Source organism: Artemia sp. Qi Xiang Cuo, chromosome 1 (genome assembly GCF_049724085.1).
Source record: "Artemia sp. Qi Xiang Cuo chromosome 1, ASM4972408v1, whole genome shotgun sequence".
Classification (NCBI taxonomy): domain Eukaryota; kingdom Metazoa; phylum Arthropoda; class Branchiopoda; order Anostraca; family Artemiidae; genus Artemia; species Artemia sp. Qi Xiang Cuo.
This window is the reverse complement of record NC_142794.1, coordinates 97,185,826-97,203,990: the sequence shown is the minus strand read 5'-3', so window position 1 is coordinate 97,203,990 and position 18,165 is coordinate 97,185,826. Positions and strand designations below refer to the sequence as shown.

At 35.0% G+C, this 18,165-nt stretch overlaps 2 protein-coding genes across 2 annotated transcripts in view; both read right to left on the bottom strand.

The window, feature by feature from the left end:
* The window catches only part of LOC148956970 (heparan-sulfate 6-O-sulfotransferase 2-like), a 43,287-nt gene extending 39,579 nt beyond the window's left edge, over window positions 1-3,708 (bottom strand). The window contains exon 1 of the mRNA XM_089088017.1: window positions 3,683-3,708. The gene's annotated coding sequence lies outside the window, so the exon portion shown is untranslated. The remainder of the gene's footprint in view (window positions 1-3,682) is intronic.
* Window positions 3,709-5,536: 1,828 nt separating this feature from the next.
* The window catches only part of LOC148956969 (uncharacterized), a 104,835-nt gene continuing 92,206 nt past the window's right edge, over window positions 5,537-18,165 (bottom strand). Inside the window, exon 4 of the mRNA XM_089097042.1 lies at window positions 5,537-8,785. Coding sequence (XP_088953168.1) covers window positions 8,654-8,785 — 132 coding nt within the window. The 3' untranslated portion in view covers window positions 5,537-8,653. The remainder of the gene's footprint in view (window positions 8,786-18,165) is intronic.

Here is an 18,165-nt window from a genome sequence, read left to right as displayed (position 1 = left end):
TACTTATACAAATATACAGGTTACCAAAAGGACATATCAGCAATGCCATAGCAATGGCTAATTGTATAAGTTGAAACTTCCAGGACTTGATGAGAGGGGTGTTCAACCAACAAAAAGGCAATATTTTAGTAGTACTGCTGCTACTAGTGTTATTACTACCAATACTAGAACTACTAATACTACAACTATGACTACTATTACAACTATGCCTATTGGTATGATAGGGAAATTTTTAGGAGGGAAGGTGAACTGAATCACAAAATGCCTTCTGTATGCAGGTTGTCAAAAGGACATATCAGCAATATCTTAGGAATAGTTTTGGGTGTGAAGCTGAAACTAACAGGGCTTGTTGTGGGAATGTTGGAAAAACCAAAGACAATATTTGCATCCTAATGTGACTGCTTCTACAACTAATACAACTGCTATTAAAACTAAGGTTACTGCTAATAATTCTACTGCTGCTACTAAGCAAAGAATATTAAGGCAATACATCTTAGGCAATATTGAAACTGTATTGAACTAATTCAAACCACACAATGCCCAAACAGGTTGTCAAGAGGATTAATCAGCAATGCTTCAGAAATGATTGATGGTATGAAGTTGAAAATTTCATTGTGCTCTGAAGAAAACAAAAGGTGCTATGTGTATACTGTTAATACAACTATTGCTGCTACACAGGCTCAGGGTACTAAGATGAAGCTTTCAAGGAATACTTAGGTGGATGTTGAACCAAATCAAAACTATGAGCATGTAAATTGTCAAAAGGATGACAAAGCAATACCTCAATAATGGCTTACATTATTATATTAGGTCTTTCAAGGTAAGTTTTGGTGGATTTTGAACTACTCAAAAGACACTATGCATATATTTTTGATAATACTTACTTCTACAGTTACTGTGACTAATGATACCAAAGGTATTAAGGTGAAACTTTTAGGGGGAGTTTCAATCAAACAAAAATACTATATGTAGCCTATGCAGGTTTTCAAAAGGCCATACAAGCAATGTCATAGGCACTGCTGCTCTATCATAGCTATTAATATCATTGACACTTTTTAAGGAGCTAATTTAATTAGAAATTAAAAGTTCTAGTGCTATCTTTAAGAGTCCAAAAGTGATTAGAGGGCAAGCAACCCTCCTCCTTAGCCAATAAGTTTCTAAACACTTCTAATCAAAATTTTGAAATAACAAATTTGTTTAGGATAGTTGACTGGTCCAGCAACTATGGCTCTAGGGATATTTGGTATAATTTAACTAAATAAAAAGAGTATAAGTGTATTTAGGTTGTCAAAGAGCTTGGATAGAATTTTTGGGAATGGAATGATTTGGGATAGGATGTATATCTCTGCATTGTGGGCAAAGTTCAATAGTCTGCATTTCAGAATGATATAAGCAGATATTTCTGAATATTTGGAAGTAATTTTGGTAAAATTCCATCTTAAGGACTTTTCTCTATCTTGGACAGGGGTTAGGTTAGGAAAATAAAACTATCAGAACTAAATCCAGGGCCCAAAAAAATTTCGGGGAAGATATTGCCAAACTTCTATGTTAACCCTGTTCTGATTTCTAAATCTAAGAAATTTGCCTACTTGACAGGTTTATACTTATTGAAATTTTGATAAAACAACATTTTAGCTTAATTTTCAGTTATCAAATTCTTCTTCTCTAGTTTTAGTGGTGAAAATGAAATTCCTGTAATTTGAGTAGAATTTTAAGCCACAGCCTATTGCCCTTTTATTCTAAATTTAGGAAATGCATTTGCAGATCTTTGAAAGCTCCTAAATTAGGATTGAGCAAAGTTGTGAAGCTGAAAACAGTTTTCTTGAATTTCTTCTAAGCAGAAGATATGTTTAGCCAGGGTTTCACTTTCATAACACATGGATTCTCAAAGGTTGCTACCCTCTAGAGGGAGAAGGAGTGGACATAGGGGTGTAAGTTTAGAATTGTGGCCCCTGATAACTAGACATGTTAAGAAAACAATTCTTACTTTAAAATATATATTACAATCCTAGTTAACATATTATCTAACAGGAGAACCTTTATCATCCTTCTTTTTCCAACTTAAAATAAAAAAAAAACTCCATTTTATCCACTCTAGAAATGCAATGCATAAATCTTTTGAAATTGCTGTTATAAATTTATTCTCTAATTGTTTTTATAGTTAGCATTCATTCCAGCCAAGTTCAATGAACAAGTTCCCTGTCAAGTCCATTGATTTTGAATTGAAGTTAGGTTAGGTTGCATTAATATTTTGTATTTTTGCCATTGCTAATTAAAAAAGGGAAATAACAATGACTGGGATGAACGCTATCTATAGAACAATTTATTTGGCAATTTCAAAAGATTTACCCAATGCATTTCTAGGGTGGATAAAATTGAAATTTTGGTAAATTTCTACCAAATCATATTATTGACTTACACATAAAGTGAATATACCACTCAATGCCTTTTTTTATGCTCATTACAAATATAATAATCATTTCTATTGGAAAGAATTTCAGCCCCTCCCCCCCCCTGTATATGCCAATTCAGGGTATATATTTCTACATTAGGGGGGTGGGGGTAAAGTTAAAACTCACCAGAAACAAAATCTGCCTCCCCCCCTAATGTAGAAATATATACCCTGAATTAGCATATATAGGGGGGGGGGGCTGAAATTCAATTCCAATAGAAATGATCATTATGTTTGTAATCAGCATAAAAAAAGCATTGAGTTGTATATTCACTTTATGTGTAAGTCAATAATATGATTTGGTAGATATTTACTGAAATTTTTTTCTTTTAAGTTGGAAAAAAAAGGAAAAAAGAGGAAAGACTTGATGATAAAGGTTTTCCCATTGGATAATATGTTAACTAGGATCATTATACATGTTTTAAAGTAAGAATTGTTTTCTTAACATGTCTCCTTATCAGGGGCCACAATTCTAAATTTTTACCACCATAGGTACTTCAAAAATACCTTCCTAGGATATGCTTTAGTCTGTAGACCTATCCCCAAAAGTTTCATTTTCCTAACCTAGCCCCTTTCCAAGAAAGCAAAAATTAGCTAGACTAGAATTTTGTCATAGTTTCCTGTACCAGGATTACAAAATACTTCTGTTCAGATCCACTCACCTGCAAAATATACATCAACAAAATGAAGAAATGGAAAATGCATGGGAAATATATAATTTGAGTTAAATATTTGCAAATTAGGATGGTTGGGGGGTAAGGTAAAGAGAAATGCTTTTAGGAATAGGCCTAACAGAGGCTAAGTAAGCATTCTAGAATTTTGAAGTTGTTTTTTTTTTAATTTTATAGTGTTTCCTTTTGTAGGGACCCAGCTTTAATAATCTATGCTAGTATAATAGGCTAGCCTATAGTTATGTCATTCAAGCTAGGCTAATTAGGCCTAATACTTTTTACAAAAATTTAGACAAGTTCAATGGTGATAAAATCCACTGTCTAGGTGGTTTAATGAAGATTTGCTATGTCCAATTGTTGAAGTGGTGATTAGCTGTCTGACTAGGCTATTGGATATCTTACTGTAGCCCCACTAAAAATGACATCATCTTTGAGAAGTTTTATGAAACACCATACAGAATCTTACACCTTATTAGTTTTTATTTTAACATTTGATGCAATTGGGTTGGAATATATAAAGAACTAGGTTATGTTCTCTTGAAATCATGTATCACAAAACCTCAAATAAGAAGAAACTGTTTCATGATTCAACATTTTTAAAAATTTTGCCTTGAACGTCTTCAGTTCACAGGGTTGCGGAAGTAAGTTTTTTCTAATCTTCGTACTTTTCACTAGAAATTACGCCAAAACCCAGTGGCAAAAATGTTTCAGTGCGCTCGAACGCCACTACAAGACTCGGTGATCATGCCTTGTGAATATATTCTTTACTAATTACTAGATTAAATGCATAGGAATGATTTTCTATAGGTAGTTAATATTTTGATCTTCACTGGATATTTACGCCAAAAGCGTGGTTTTAACCCGCAAAGGGTGCGATAAAACCTGATACCTGGTCATGGATAATTTCGCTATGTCGTAAAAAATATAATAAATAAACACATAATATATTTGAGTATAATTTATTTTAATAAACAAGAAATTAGAACAGTAGCTTAGTGTATATTTATTTCATTTCATACAACTTTCTTGTCTGCACTAACATATTTTGCTGTTAACGTCACTAAATGTTGTAATTCATCCACAGTGCTTCCCTCTATTACCTGGGTAAAAATTTTTCGAACATTAATGACCCTCATCAACAGAATTCATTTTATTATTTTTTTTTAAATGTTACCTGATATTTTTAAATTACCTAGTCCCATATTTCATATTTTATTTTTACTCTAAGAAAATGACAGGCTCTAGAATCTCCTCTTCTGGCTTATTATCGTGCCAAAGACTGGAGACAAAATAATGTCTTTGCTCTTTTTCTTTTTTTGTACTAATTTTCTTTTAACCAGGATAGTAGCTATGCGATTTAGGTGTAATTAAGAAGGGAAAGCCACACTTGAGGATAACATATTAGGGATAACAATAACCAAAATATTTTTGCCAGGGAAGGGGATAGAAGGTTTTTCGACTGCATTTTTAAGAACGATTCTCAAGCGGGAGAAACATTTTGTATAGGAGGAAGGTCAAAATCCAGTAACACTATGAATTCTTAACTGGGGAGGGGGTCATAGAACGTTTGGTGTGGGGAAACTTGGTTGAAAACTGAAATTTATATAGTGCTCTTTTTAAGGTCCAAAAGAGATTAATGGATAACCTATTCCTTCTCAGCCGAAAGTGGCTGGAGAAAAACGAACCCATTTTCGTTTAAAACGTATACCCTTCCCTCTCATTTTGCTAAGCCAGGAACCCTAATGATGCTATATTATAAGTTTAAGGCAGCTATTTTGTTTAGACCAACAAAGAATCCAATAGGTGTGCCTTAGATGATGAAATGACCCAAAGGCTCCTGCGGAAACAGATGTAAGATGTGCAAATTAGCGGGACCAAGGGGAAAACTCATTTTGTTGGAGAGGAAAGGTGAGCAGAAATCCCGGAAACGGGATAAAGATATTTATCGCTGATAAGTCTGAAAAGCATAATTGTAAACTTTTAGTATAAGAGAAACTAACGTACTAAACAAAAAGAAAAGGGAACAAAAACTTGTATCCTTAAGTACTTCAATTAAAGAGTTCCCACTTCAGAAGAAAAAATGGAAAAAAAAATATTGGTTCCCTCGATAATAATGGGGCTCAATAAAGGGAATTTTTTCTTTTTTTTCTTTTGATTGGTTTAAGAGTTACAGCAGTACATTTTTCGACCAGAGGGAACCAAACACATAATGAAGAAACCCAACAAATTTTTTTCTGCCTGGAGATGGGGCCGCATTCTTCTGAACGGCTTGAAACTTCAAGCCCTAAGTCTTTGGCCCAAAAAAAAACGAATATAGTAAACTAATTTTAGTCTGGGACATGTCAACCTCCCCCCCCCCCATCCCAAGAAAAAGAGCCATATAAAACTAAGAAAAGTTTCTGGTGAGATTGAAACTTATATCCATAAGTTAGGGGGCAGCTAGTAAAAAAAAATATTGAACAGAGAATTTGTTCACCCCAACAATAGGACCAATTTTTTTTTTAGTTTGGAAAGAAGGCCCAAAGCCTAATGTCCAATAAAGTTCCAAAATGTTTCACTTGATTGGCTTGAGGTATTTAAGAGTTGGTCCTTGTGAATAAGGATACCCCATATTATTTGAGAAGAGTCGGAGCATGAAGAAGCCCAAAAACAATAAAAGTAGAAAAAAAACCTCTCAAAGACTAGTAGAACAAAAATAATTACAGCTAGTTATACCTCATTTTCAAATACTTCAATAGAGCTCAATCAGAGCTTTAGATATCAAAATGATTTTACAAGAGCGACGAAAAAAAATTAAAAGAAAAAATGGAGACCGAGAGTAGAGCTAAACAAAATTCGCTCGGTCAAAAAGTATTATCAAGAGAGCAATGATGTCATAAAATAAAAGTCACGACTTGATTCAAAAAGGATAACAAAGCTTTAAATCAGAAGCAAAAAAATGGACACAAATTAAAACAAAGCATCTCAATGATGATTCTTGCCGGAAGCATAACACCGAACAGTATCTAAGGATAAGGAAGGAAAGTATTGGACAGACGCTGACTGCAGGAAGACCTCTACTGCCAGAAACATGGTTAAGTACTGAGATCGTTTGAAAAAAGGATACAACAGATGATGCTCGAGGCATTAATGCACAATATTCAGATAAAAAGTATTTTCCATGAAAAATAAGACGGTTATAGCCAAGGTGGCATCTGACTTAAATAATTTAGATTCTAGAAAGGGGTGATAACTTCAAAAGGGGATTTATCGAGTCAAGCTTTGATTGTGTCTTGTCAGAGCGAGGTAAAAATTTTAGCAATTTATATCTTAAGTTTACGGTATTTCCAGTCGTACCTTTTGTTTAAGTCTAATAATAATTCGTATTTTACCATAAAATTTACTGGGATAATTTTTTATTTCAAAGGTCGTGCACGTGTTTGTACATCGTTATGACGAAAGAAACTGTTATATCTGACCCATAAGGCGTCGAAGACCATGGGTAACTTACCAGGGTAAAAACTCGTGCTTGAGTCGGAAAAAAATCATTAACACCATCTAGCGATTAACGTTTTATTCTCTTTTCTTTTGTTCTACCATAAACTGCTGTTCTATTTTTTTTCCAGCTATATAAAATGTTGGGGATGGCAAACAGAATAAGATTTTGTCAATCACAGGACTACCAGCTTCAAGTCATCTCGCCTACCGAGCTTCTTAAGATATTTCCAAGCTAATTTGTGCCTACTTCGTACGAACGGGATTTTGAATTGAACAATATTTCAAAATTTCAAAAGTATTAGATGGTTTAAGGAAAAGTCTTTTATAGTGAGATATTATGAATCAGATTTCGCCAAGTCAATGTTTTGAGTGATTGACAACTAAGCATAGCTCGTCACACACTTCAGCGGAAACATGTCTCCACTTCAAAGGATGACGGGATAGTTCCGAAATTTAAAATTATAACCCCAATAAGTAATAACTGTGCAAAAGGACTTAAAAGCATTTCAACTGTGGACAAAAGTTGACTAACATCTTCCAAACTTTTTCCAGGTTCAACAGGTCAGAACCTGGAACAGGCTTGGACCTGTTGAACAAAACTGTTCAACAGGTTGAAACTGTTTTCTTGTAGACTTAAAACATGCAACATTCTATTTGGTTTGTTGTCTGATTTCCAAAGTATCTATTAAGGAAGATCATGTAAAGTAGATGGTACTAGAAATCATGGTCCAAACCGGCGATAATGATCTTTGTTTCATGGCATTTCAGACAGTAGGTGCAATAAAGGGCTTTGCTTTCGCACACTCTTCCTGTTTACCTTCCCATATTTCTCCATGTATCCCATATAGAGCCAAAACGAGTTTAGACTAACTCTAAACATTGAAAGCTGGTGATCTTTACTTTTAATTCCACTGATCACAAACATGATTAGAGCGTTGCTCCCAAAGAGAATGATAATTCACAATTATCTTATTTTACCTAAAACTTATATTATTAAGGCAGCCATATTACTTGGCAATAGTGAAACAGTACCGTAGAAAATAAACAAACAAAAGATAAATCTTTAAGATTTTGGAATAGATTCAGGTCCTAAATTAATCAGCAAACCAAACGGGTTAAATGCGCGATTATCAAAATACTGTTCAAGTCTTTTGCAATAAAACGGACATGCAATAATGTACCTAAATATTCACTTAAAGTGCAATCAAATTAAATGTTAAATGATTTCTTTTCCGTAAGGAAGCATTTACCTTTCTAGAATATTTTGTTTAATTGTTTCAATAAATGCCAAATTTATGAGAGAAAATTTTATAGTTTTTGGATTAAGAGTATGGGAAATTTATGATGAAAACTGGCACTAGTGTTGAAAAAATCACGAATGGTTTTAGTGGTCATGTGGCTCATTTTTTATCCCTTTTTACTGTTGCATGATTATCCTTTCAGACATTTTAAAATGTAAGGCGAAAACACTGTTCTTTTGTCATTAGACCTACCAGTATAAAATCAACTAGCCCATTTAGCCTACTAATATTTTTCGAAGCTAGCCTATGCTTACTTTTTTGAACTGGGTTTGAAAATAAAGACATATTAGTCAAATTATCGCTTTCAAGGAAGTATCACCTTATGTCCCATGATGCAGCAGATTGATATTATTGATGTTCTAATTCACTTACAGATTTCCTACTTTTGAAAGAAGTTACGAGGAACTACCCTTTTAGTAGTTGTATTTTTTTTCTCTGACTTGCCATTTTAAATCCATCTTTAGTTTCACGTTCTCTTTGCCTCTTGGTGAAATAATAAATAGCTTTTAATATCTTGCCTATAGACTTAAAACAATTGCTAAATATCCATAAAGAATAAATTAATTTAAAAATGCTTTAAAAGCAGTTTTGACAACCTAAATAAGAATTAAATTTGTTTTTCATAATCAAATACTATACCAAAACAAAATGATTATACAAAATATATCTTGGATAATCACAAGCACATGAAAATCGCCTTCAAAGGATATATCTAAAACTATAATTATAGTTCAGGCAATGCTACTGTTAGTTCACCTTTTTTCAACCTTTTTTTTGTGCATTTTATTATTTCGATTGCTTTGCATATTAGAGCATTCTTCGGGACTCTCCAACTCTCCATCCAAGTGAGTTCTAGGAAATTCTGGTAGCAAGGCAGGGCTCTCCTGAGAATAGAAAGATGATTTATTTCCTGTTAGACATAACGTAAAGAAACAAATCTATACTAAGGGTGGATATGCTCTTCAAACTGGCCAATATTTTAGAGTTTTTATAAGGGGCAGCAATTAAAGGAAAGAGGGAACAAGTAGTGGGCAACTCACCCATAGACTTCGAAATATACTTTTTTTTGATATATTTTAATTTCAAATAGGTAAAAGATTGTTTACCCCTTCCTTACATTTCTGTTAATTGTTTTTACTTGTTTATGTCTTTTAATAACTTATTTATAGCTCTATTCAGGCTTTAAGTGTTTTTACGATAAATTCCACGACAGTATTCTCACATGTATATCATGGTTGCGGTATCCCTTGCATAATGTATACCGTATCCACTGCAACCTAGTAATGAACGAACAGAAGCATATAGAAACCGAAAAGTTATGGACACTTTTTGAAAAAAACAGTTAAGTGAGAAAAATTTAAAATATGAAGCCGATTAACGAATGATTAATATTTATTATTAAAGTTTGTAGTGAAAAAAAACTATGGGAGTTAATAAAAAATATTGCGAAACATCTTAAAAATGGTATCGGATCAATAGGTAAACTGAACCATTGGAATCATCATAGCCAAAATCTCATTACGGGTTCAAAGCGTTTACCCCCCCCCCCACCCACGGAAAATACCCCCCCCCCCAAAAAAAAAACCCTGGAAAATACCCCTCCCCCAGAAAATAGCCCCTCTGAAAATACAACCCGCGGAAAATACCCCCAGGAAAATACCCCCTCGTAGAAAATACCCCCAGGAAATTATCCCCCCCCTCCCATCGTTGAAAATAAGTCTTTCCAAATTTGAGAATTTTATTTGAGTTTATTTTTTATTTTCGTAGGGGGAAGGAATTTAGGTACTTGTGTATTATGCGCCACTCACTCAAGTTTAAGCTGCGTGAAACTCGAGAACAAATCGGTTTCCTCATTAGTTTTTTTTTAGCTTAGCGCAAGACAAGACAAAGACAAGTGACAGAATATTTGAGAAATAAATAATTTGGGCTATATTGTTGCACATAAGGGGGGGGGGGTAAAGTATTTGGCCGGTTTGAAGTCAGAAAACAATTCTTTCTTGGTATATGGCCACTAAAAATTACAGACCAGTCTCAATGATTAAATGTTTGTTGAGAGTCGTCCAGTTACAGAGTGACAGGCTGCTTAAGGCAGCTTATGAAGATTTACTCTCCCAGGGGAAAAAAGATAATGGTCAATAAAAATAAAAGACATTTTTGACAAAACAGGGTTTTCTTTTGCTTGGAATGGAGGTAGAGGACAAGGGATACAAATACAAATTGGGAGAATGAGATTAAGATAGTACTAGAGAATCAAGTGATCCAAAAATGGAGTGAGGAGATAAAAAAAAAAATCAGAAACATTGAAGTTTTATAAAGATATTAAGGTGGTTTATGGGCAGGAGTTCTACCTTAAGCTGAATTTACCAGCTAGATATTTGACGTTATGGATGCAGCTCAGGGCCAATTGCCTGTCAATTAACGCAAGATTTAAAAGATATTCTATATTAAGATGTTCTAATGAAATGAAGACAGATATACTTGCCCGCTTTGCAGCGTTAAAGAAGATTATTTTGTGTACTGCTTGAGTCGGTGCCAGAGCTCTACGATAAGGGATGGGATGTTTGGGAAAAATGAGTTGATGCATCCAGGTGTCTTAAACAGTACGTCATCTCGGTTTATTTGTAGAATAGAGAGGTATCTGGAAATTTTGTTAGAAAAAAAAATCCCAGTATAAAGTAAATGTAATGTTTGATTTAAGCGTTTTTCCAAGTGTCAAGTGTTTTTTTTTTCAATGACCGTGTTTCCAAGTATTGAGTACTATTATTGGGTTAATGTAGGGTTTCATTTAAGTGTTTTATGATGATCGCTGATCAAAAGTTTATGTTATTTGTGCCTTTCATTTATGTTATTTTACTGTGTTCATGGCCGTATATTTGGCTTCTGAAATACACTTATCTAGTTAACTATCTAATATGCAGAATAACTGTACCTAACACATTTTACTTGCCGACCCACTATACTTTACTCTCCCCCCCCTAATGTGAAAATCTATAGCCCAAATTTGTTTCTAAGTAACGAAGAAACTAACGAGAAATCCGGTTTGTTCTCGAGTTTTAAACAGCGTAAACCTGAGTGAGCGGGGCATAATACACAAGTACCAAAATTCCTTTCCCCCTAAGGTAATTGAAAAACCAAACCTCAAATAACATTTTCAAATTGGGAAAGCCTTATTTTCCATTGGGGGGGGGAGGGGATATTTTCTGGGGAGTATTTACTGGGGGCATTTTCCGCGTTTTTTTACGGAGGGGTATTTAGCCTACCGGGGGGTATTTTCTGCGGGAGGTATTTTCTACGGGGGTATTTTCCAGGGGAGGGGAGTTTACGGTGGGGTATTTTCCATGGGGATGGGTATTTTCCAGGGGGAGGGGCATTTTACGGGGTGTATTGTCTGTGGGGTGTATTTTCTGGGGGGGGGGTAATCACCGGGGGAGGGGTAAACGCCATCCACCCTCATTAAGGATAACTACAGTTCAGCATCTTGAGGAACATGGAAAATCACTCTTCACATCAAGTAGTGATGAGCCTCCATTTTATTTATTCCACTAGTTTGTCATTTTTTTTTATTTTTTTTTTTTTTAGTTACCCCTAGTTGGACACTGAAACATCATTGAAAGATTTATAAAGGCATATTTGAAAGGAAACTGTTATATTTATTTTGTTTTTGTTAGCAACAAAACATAAAATTAAAAGGAGACAAAAAAACTATATCCTCACACACATGAATATATAACACACGAGTAACGTCGTATATTGTTTTAATATATGTTTGCCATTGAAGCTTTTTTAAACCTTTAATTACCACAATATTTACATTTTTGAAGATATCATGGCTTTTATTCCTACTAGAGGCAAATTTTTGTATGCCATTTGACATCTGTATGCCATTCCTGTAATACTGCCTAATCAATTGTTTAAAGTACCATTCCCGAAGGATCCAAATTTCGCAGACGAACGTGACTCTGTTGTCTTAGACCAAAAATTTCATGATTCTATTGCAAAAGTTGACTACAATACTCAGACTGCACCGAGTAAAAGCATGCTCTTTCATCTACAATTCGTTTATTATTTTTGTGTTCCAGTCCGACATTCGAACGTGAATTCAGGTGTGTGATATTCGGTTCGAATTTTATTCAGAATCTAGAAGAATTTGCCCATGAGTGCAATCAATATATAATACACTGGAAAAATCTTTCGGCTTTTTCTTAACAAAAAAACATTTCACAAGTAAATTTGTTATTGTAAGTCTTTTGTTATTGTTATTTGTTATTGTGTGTCTGTCATTTTTTCTCATTACTTCTTTGTTTTATTAAAAACACAAGTTTCTGTCGTGTTAGTTTTTCTAAAGCAATAAATCTTTTCAAAGGTAGGCACGAAGGATTGAATCATCATCTAGTAGATAGTAAAATGCACATTAGAGAGATTTCCAGAATTTTCTTTTTTACTTTATTTCTATGATATTTTATTTATTTTGTAATTTATTTCTTTTTTTCTTTAATTTATTTCTGGCACTAATTCATGTAAATATAATGGGACAGGAAAAAATATTTTTAAAATATAGGGAAAATTGCAACCCTGCCCAAGAATTGTCCAAGTATCAATTAGTGCCCCTACCCTGTGCTTCAGAGACAAATACTATGATAACAAAAAATGTTTTTTTAAAATTCAAAAAATCTCTATTTACTCAGTTATGAGTGTGTCTTCCAGTGTAACTGCATTTTAGCCTCGCTCCTTCTGTTGCTTGGATGATAAACAATAAATTATATTCTCTAAAATGAAATATAATGAAAAGTTGTCATTTAATTAGCCTTGTTTTATATTCGCTTCTTTTGCTGAAATATTTCGGAAAAATTGTAGCTAATCCATATAATTGCAAAGAAAATTAATTCCATAGATAAACTTCATTATTCTCACAAACGTTTTAATGGAAAATTATACAGCTATTGCATTAGCAGGTGGCATCATTAAATAATGTTTGCCCCCAATTTAGTCTTGCTGAAATCAAAACCCTGTCTTTTAGTCGACCCTTAGCAAACAATTTCACTAAGCATTGGCATCTGTCTCATTAAGAGAGTCCAGCTTACTCTCGGACCTTGGCTTGAACGACAAAGAAAATCTATTAGCCTGAACAAACGACAGGAAAATTCACTTTTTTAATGCGAAGCATCTCGTTTTCGTTTTTTTTTCCATTTGAAAACAATATTTTAAATGACATCCAATTAAAAAAAAACTATTTTCATATACAACATGATGACTGACTTCATAATAATAGGTTACAACCATTTTATCATGGTTGCAGCAATAGCTGCAACCTAGTAAAAGGCAAACATGGCCAATAGTATTGAAAAAAGCCGGAAACTCCTAAAAGTGGTGTCGGATCAAACTAAAATAAAAACCATTGTAATTACCTTTGCCAAAATCTCTGTACAGGGAACCGACAGTCCCTTGGCTTGACTAACAAGGAAAATGTATGAAACAAGGAAAATTGATTTGAATAACAGGAAAAATTTCTCTTTTACATAAAATACATCTTTTTTTTGTTTTTTTCCGCTGCTAGTGGGGCACTTGAACATCATAAAAATTGTTTTAAGGGCTCAATTTAAAGGAAATTAATTTTTTGACAATAAAAAAAATTTTTGAATACAAGATGATGAACAATGTCATTCCATAGGTTATAACCATCGTGGTTGCAACGACAGCTTCAACCAAGTAAAAGAGATTTACACTGACGAATAAACTCTAGCCCGTGGTAACTGAAATATGACAAACAAAACGCAAATTTCCGGTAAAAAGTGAATCTTCATATGCATGTTGATGCAACATACTTATCTCTCGATACTTTTTTTTTTGGGGGGGGGGGGAGTCGAGTCATGGTGGTGGGGTCAAGGGTCGGCTTCCTGAAGTCTTAAAATAAAATATAATTAATAATTTTTTTAGTGGTGCTGGGGGTCGGTCTTATCTGATTATAAGCTACTTTAAAAACCATTCCAAAAAAGCATGCCCCTGAGGCATGCCTTTCAACACTTTACCCCAGGCTCTGGAGGGTGTGTCAACCCAGGGGTTTTTTGTTGTATTATCTTTGGTCTGTTTTGAACGAAATTGCTATCTAAAAACATTCGATCAGATACATTTCTGGAAAAGAGGGCGGGGGGGGGGCTAGTTGTCTTCCGGTCCCTTTTGACTTTTAAAAAGGGAACTTGTGTTAAATCCATTAACACATTTACCATAATAAAATTGTATCTAGGTGTAGATGTCACTATTGGAATTATTGAATCTAGGTGAAAATCTCACTCATAGTACTGGACACTAATTTCACCGAGGCATAGCTTAAAACACTTTTCCCTGGGTTCTCGTGGGTTGTTTAAGACCCGAACCATATATGCCCCATGGCATAACTTACAACATTTGTTCCCAGACCTTGTTTGCAATCCAGTTCATTCGTAAGTGCCGCCGGATTCAGCAAGCAGGTTTCATGCCCAACAGATCCACAACCAATCAGATATACACTATTCGACAGGTCTTCGAGAAAGCCCGCAAGTTCCAGCGTACAGCATATATTGCATTTGTTGACTTTAAATCAACTTTCGACTCGATCGACCGTGAGTCCCTTTGGCTGATACTAATTCGAACGGGACTCCCTGATAAATATTGTCGCCTGCTCAAGGTGCTCTAGACTGGTACAAAAGGCTCTGTCCAGGTTAATGGTCGCCGAAGCCCACTATTCGAAATAGATACTGGTGTAAGGCAAGGCTGTGTTTCTGCTCCTGAACTTTTCAACGTGGTGATTGATTATGTCATGGATCGAACCACGAATCGGCTCCAATTCGGACTGAAATATGGTGATAGAGTCCTATCCGATTGCGACTTTGCAGATGATATTGCCCTGATATGCACTTCTGCAGTTGAACTCGAGGCAGCTCTCAATACACTGTTGGAAGAATCCCTGAAAGTAGGACTACATATTAGCTGACAGGAAACAAATATAATGATCATCGACCCGGCAGGTAATTCCGCCAACTCACCATCATTCAACGTATTAGGGCACATTATCGAAGTTGTCAAGTCTTATACATACCTTGGATCTGCCGTCTCGGATAACGGCTCAATTGAAATGGAAGTCCAGTCACGTATCGCTAAACCCGCGTCTATTATGGCTCGATTACGCAGTTGCTTGTGGTCAAAGCCCAGCATTAGCCAAAAAACTAAAATACGGATCTACAACACGACCGTAACGAAAGTCCTTCTCTACGGTGCTGAAACTTGGCCAGCAGCTGCTTCTGTTCGTGATGCCATAGATGTGGCCCATACAAACTTCCTAAGACGAATCGAAGAGATCAAGTGGTACGACTTTGTCTCAAACACCCGACTGCTAACACTAACGGATCAGGCCCCCAACTCTCGTCAGCTCACCATAAGAACTTTACGGGGGTCTGGCCACTTAATTCGCATGCAAAAAGAAGCACCCGCCAGCCTACTTTTCAATTTTAATCCCCCCTCAACATGGCTGGAAGCGCCCCCGTGGAAGATCTCGGTTCATATGGAGGAACAGCCTTACCCAGTACTTTTCCATGATCGGTACTGATCTCCAAGAAGCAGTCCCGCTTGCGCGGAACCATTCGGAATGGAGGCAAAGAGTCACAACTCTCTCTACGCTGGACCACCAGCAAGAGCCTTAAGTCAAGAGAAAGTCCCAGGCCTTCGGTGGGGGGGGGTTGGGTCGACCCAAGAGTTTATGTTATCTGATCTTTGAACTATTTTGAACAAAATGGCTATAATCAAAGTTTTTGTCGGATGCATTTGGAGAAAATAGGGCGTGACGGGGGGGGGGCTAGTTGTCCTCTGATCACATTTGAATCTTAAAACCGACACTAGAGCTTCCAAATTCCAATCGAATGAACCCCTTTCGAAGTTTACGTGACGACCCCTTCCACTTGAAGTTCCTCTGGGAAAATATAATAATAAAAACATTCAGGCATTCTGGCCTTTACTGCAGACAACGCAATAGCATTGCCTCCGATTATCAGAAATAGACTTCATCGTTCTTTACTGTAATTTTGGCTCTTAAACAAGGAACTACAACTTTCCTTTCGTAATCATTTGAGCCCCTCTCAAAGTTTATACGACCATGCCTTCTATAAGAACCTCATATGCACCAATGGCATAACTTCCCCCGGGCTCTGGGGGCCGTGTCGACCCCAAATTTTTTGATTTTTGTTCTTTGGACTATTGTGAATAACATGAAAATCTAAAAATTTTGATAGAATGTATTTGGTGAGTTACCCTGCAATCACTTAAACACTTAAAAAAGAAACTAGATCTTCCGATTTCCAATCAAATGATCCTTCTCTAAAGTTTATACGACTACCCTCTCCACATGACGTGTATAAGGGGAAAAAATAAATAATAAAATTTGGTGCCTTATATCCTTAATTATAGGCAACGCTCTAGCTTTGCCTCTGATACCCCAGAAGAGCAAGTTTCCGAAAAATACTTATTTTAGATTAACTTTTAGTTACTATTGACCGTGGTTTGTTGTTTACTAGGTCTCTGCTATCTCTAACACTATAAAGGTTCCTTCACATTGAATTTCGGCTTTCCGTTCTCCCCTTCACACTGAACTCCGTAAGCCTTCCGTAAGACTCATAACCCTCCGTAAGACCTTACGTTAACGTATCCGTAAGTCAAAACGCAATGCTAGAGGTCTGACGGAAGAAGTTGAAAGTATTTCAACTTCTTACGTTTACGTTTGAGCAAAATGGAACTTAGATGAGAAAATATTTTAGTTCGCAGAAGCTATAAAAGGCTTAAGAGCTTAAAGTACCCTGTTCTCAAGGACAAGCAATTTAAACTAAATTCGGTGGAAAGTCTGAGCCAAGCATTCCATCAGCAGGAAAGAAAGTAGTAAGTATAGACTGTCTTGATGTGTGAGCCTAGGATAGGCTAGACTTTGATAAATATTGCTAGTTTTTTTTTAATTCTTTTTGGGTTTGAGGTTAAAATAAAACCTTTTGTGGTACAGTTAATCATTTAAAATGATATTTAGGACATTAGTTTTGTAACTTAACTCAGGATTTAAAATATTCTTTATGAGGTTGAAGCAAGAATAAATTTAGATTAGGATCTAACCTACTTTGGTACATTTAAATGGATAGTTTGATCTAGCTTCTCAACATCCTCTATAATGAAAAAGATTTAGGATCATTGAGAAAAAATAACGACTAAGTTAATTTCTTTGGCAATTTAGAAGTTTTATATAGGCTATCTTAGGACCATTAGGGAAGATAAGGTGCACTGTCAGAAACACATGTGATACAGGAAAAGAGCATAAAACAAGGAATCTAATGGTATATTTTTAAGTTTATTAAGCCATTTTCTCCTACAAAGCTGCTGATCTGTAATGCTACCTTGCATTGAATTGCCATTCCCCATGATTGGGTTCACTATGGGCTATTTAAGGCTATTTTTTTTTCTCAAAATGATAAAACTACAATATTACCTAAGTTTTGGTTGGAATAAGTACAAAAATATTACAAGCATCAATGATTTGCAAACTTTTGTTTATAACATAGGCAATAGGCTATACATTTTAGATTATTTTTTTTCACCAACACTTTATTTACATTTCCAACATGTGAAAATTATATTTATGGAATTCACAACAGACAGCATATTCACAGTAGGCAACAACAATATTTAATGTGGTGTTGAAATATATTTGTATGGATTTATTGGCACTGATAGACATATCAACTACCAAACATTGCTAAGAATTTAAATGAAGGATAAAACCATTTAGTAAAAAGATTTGAGTGACATAGTTGGAAATAATATTTGGTCATTATATCCATGTAATGTGTAATCTTTAAGAACTTTGTCAGAAAGGAAGGAAAATGTCATAGAAAAACATGAACTTTGAAATAAAGAAAAAAAAGAGAATAGTAAATAAAATGTCATCATTTCCCCAAACACCTGAGTGTGGATATGGTCTTCAAGTAAAAGTTGTTTTTGACTAACTTTAGTTGGACCCAAAGAAACCTTAAAATTTGATACAAACACAACAAATTGTATTGTATTTAAAAGCTTCAAATCAGGACACTGAATATGCATGGTATTTTGGCCCATCACCAACATGTTTTAAGTGACACTCAACTTTGATAAGCAAATGGAAATACAGTAGAGTCTATTGAGCATTTGTGAATTGAGGTATTATAGTAGTAAAGAAATGATATTAATTCAGTTAGTACCCTAACAAATGTTGTATAATTGG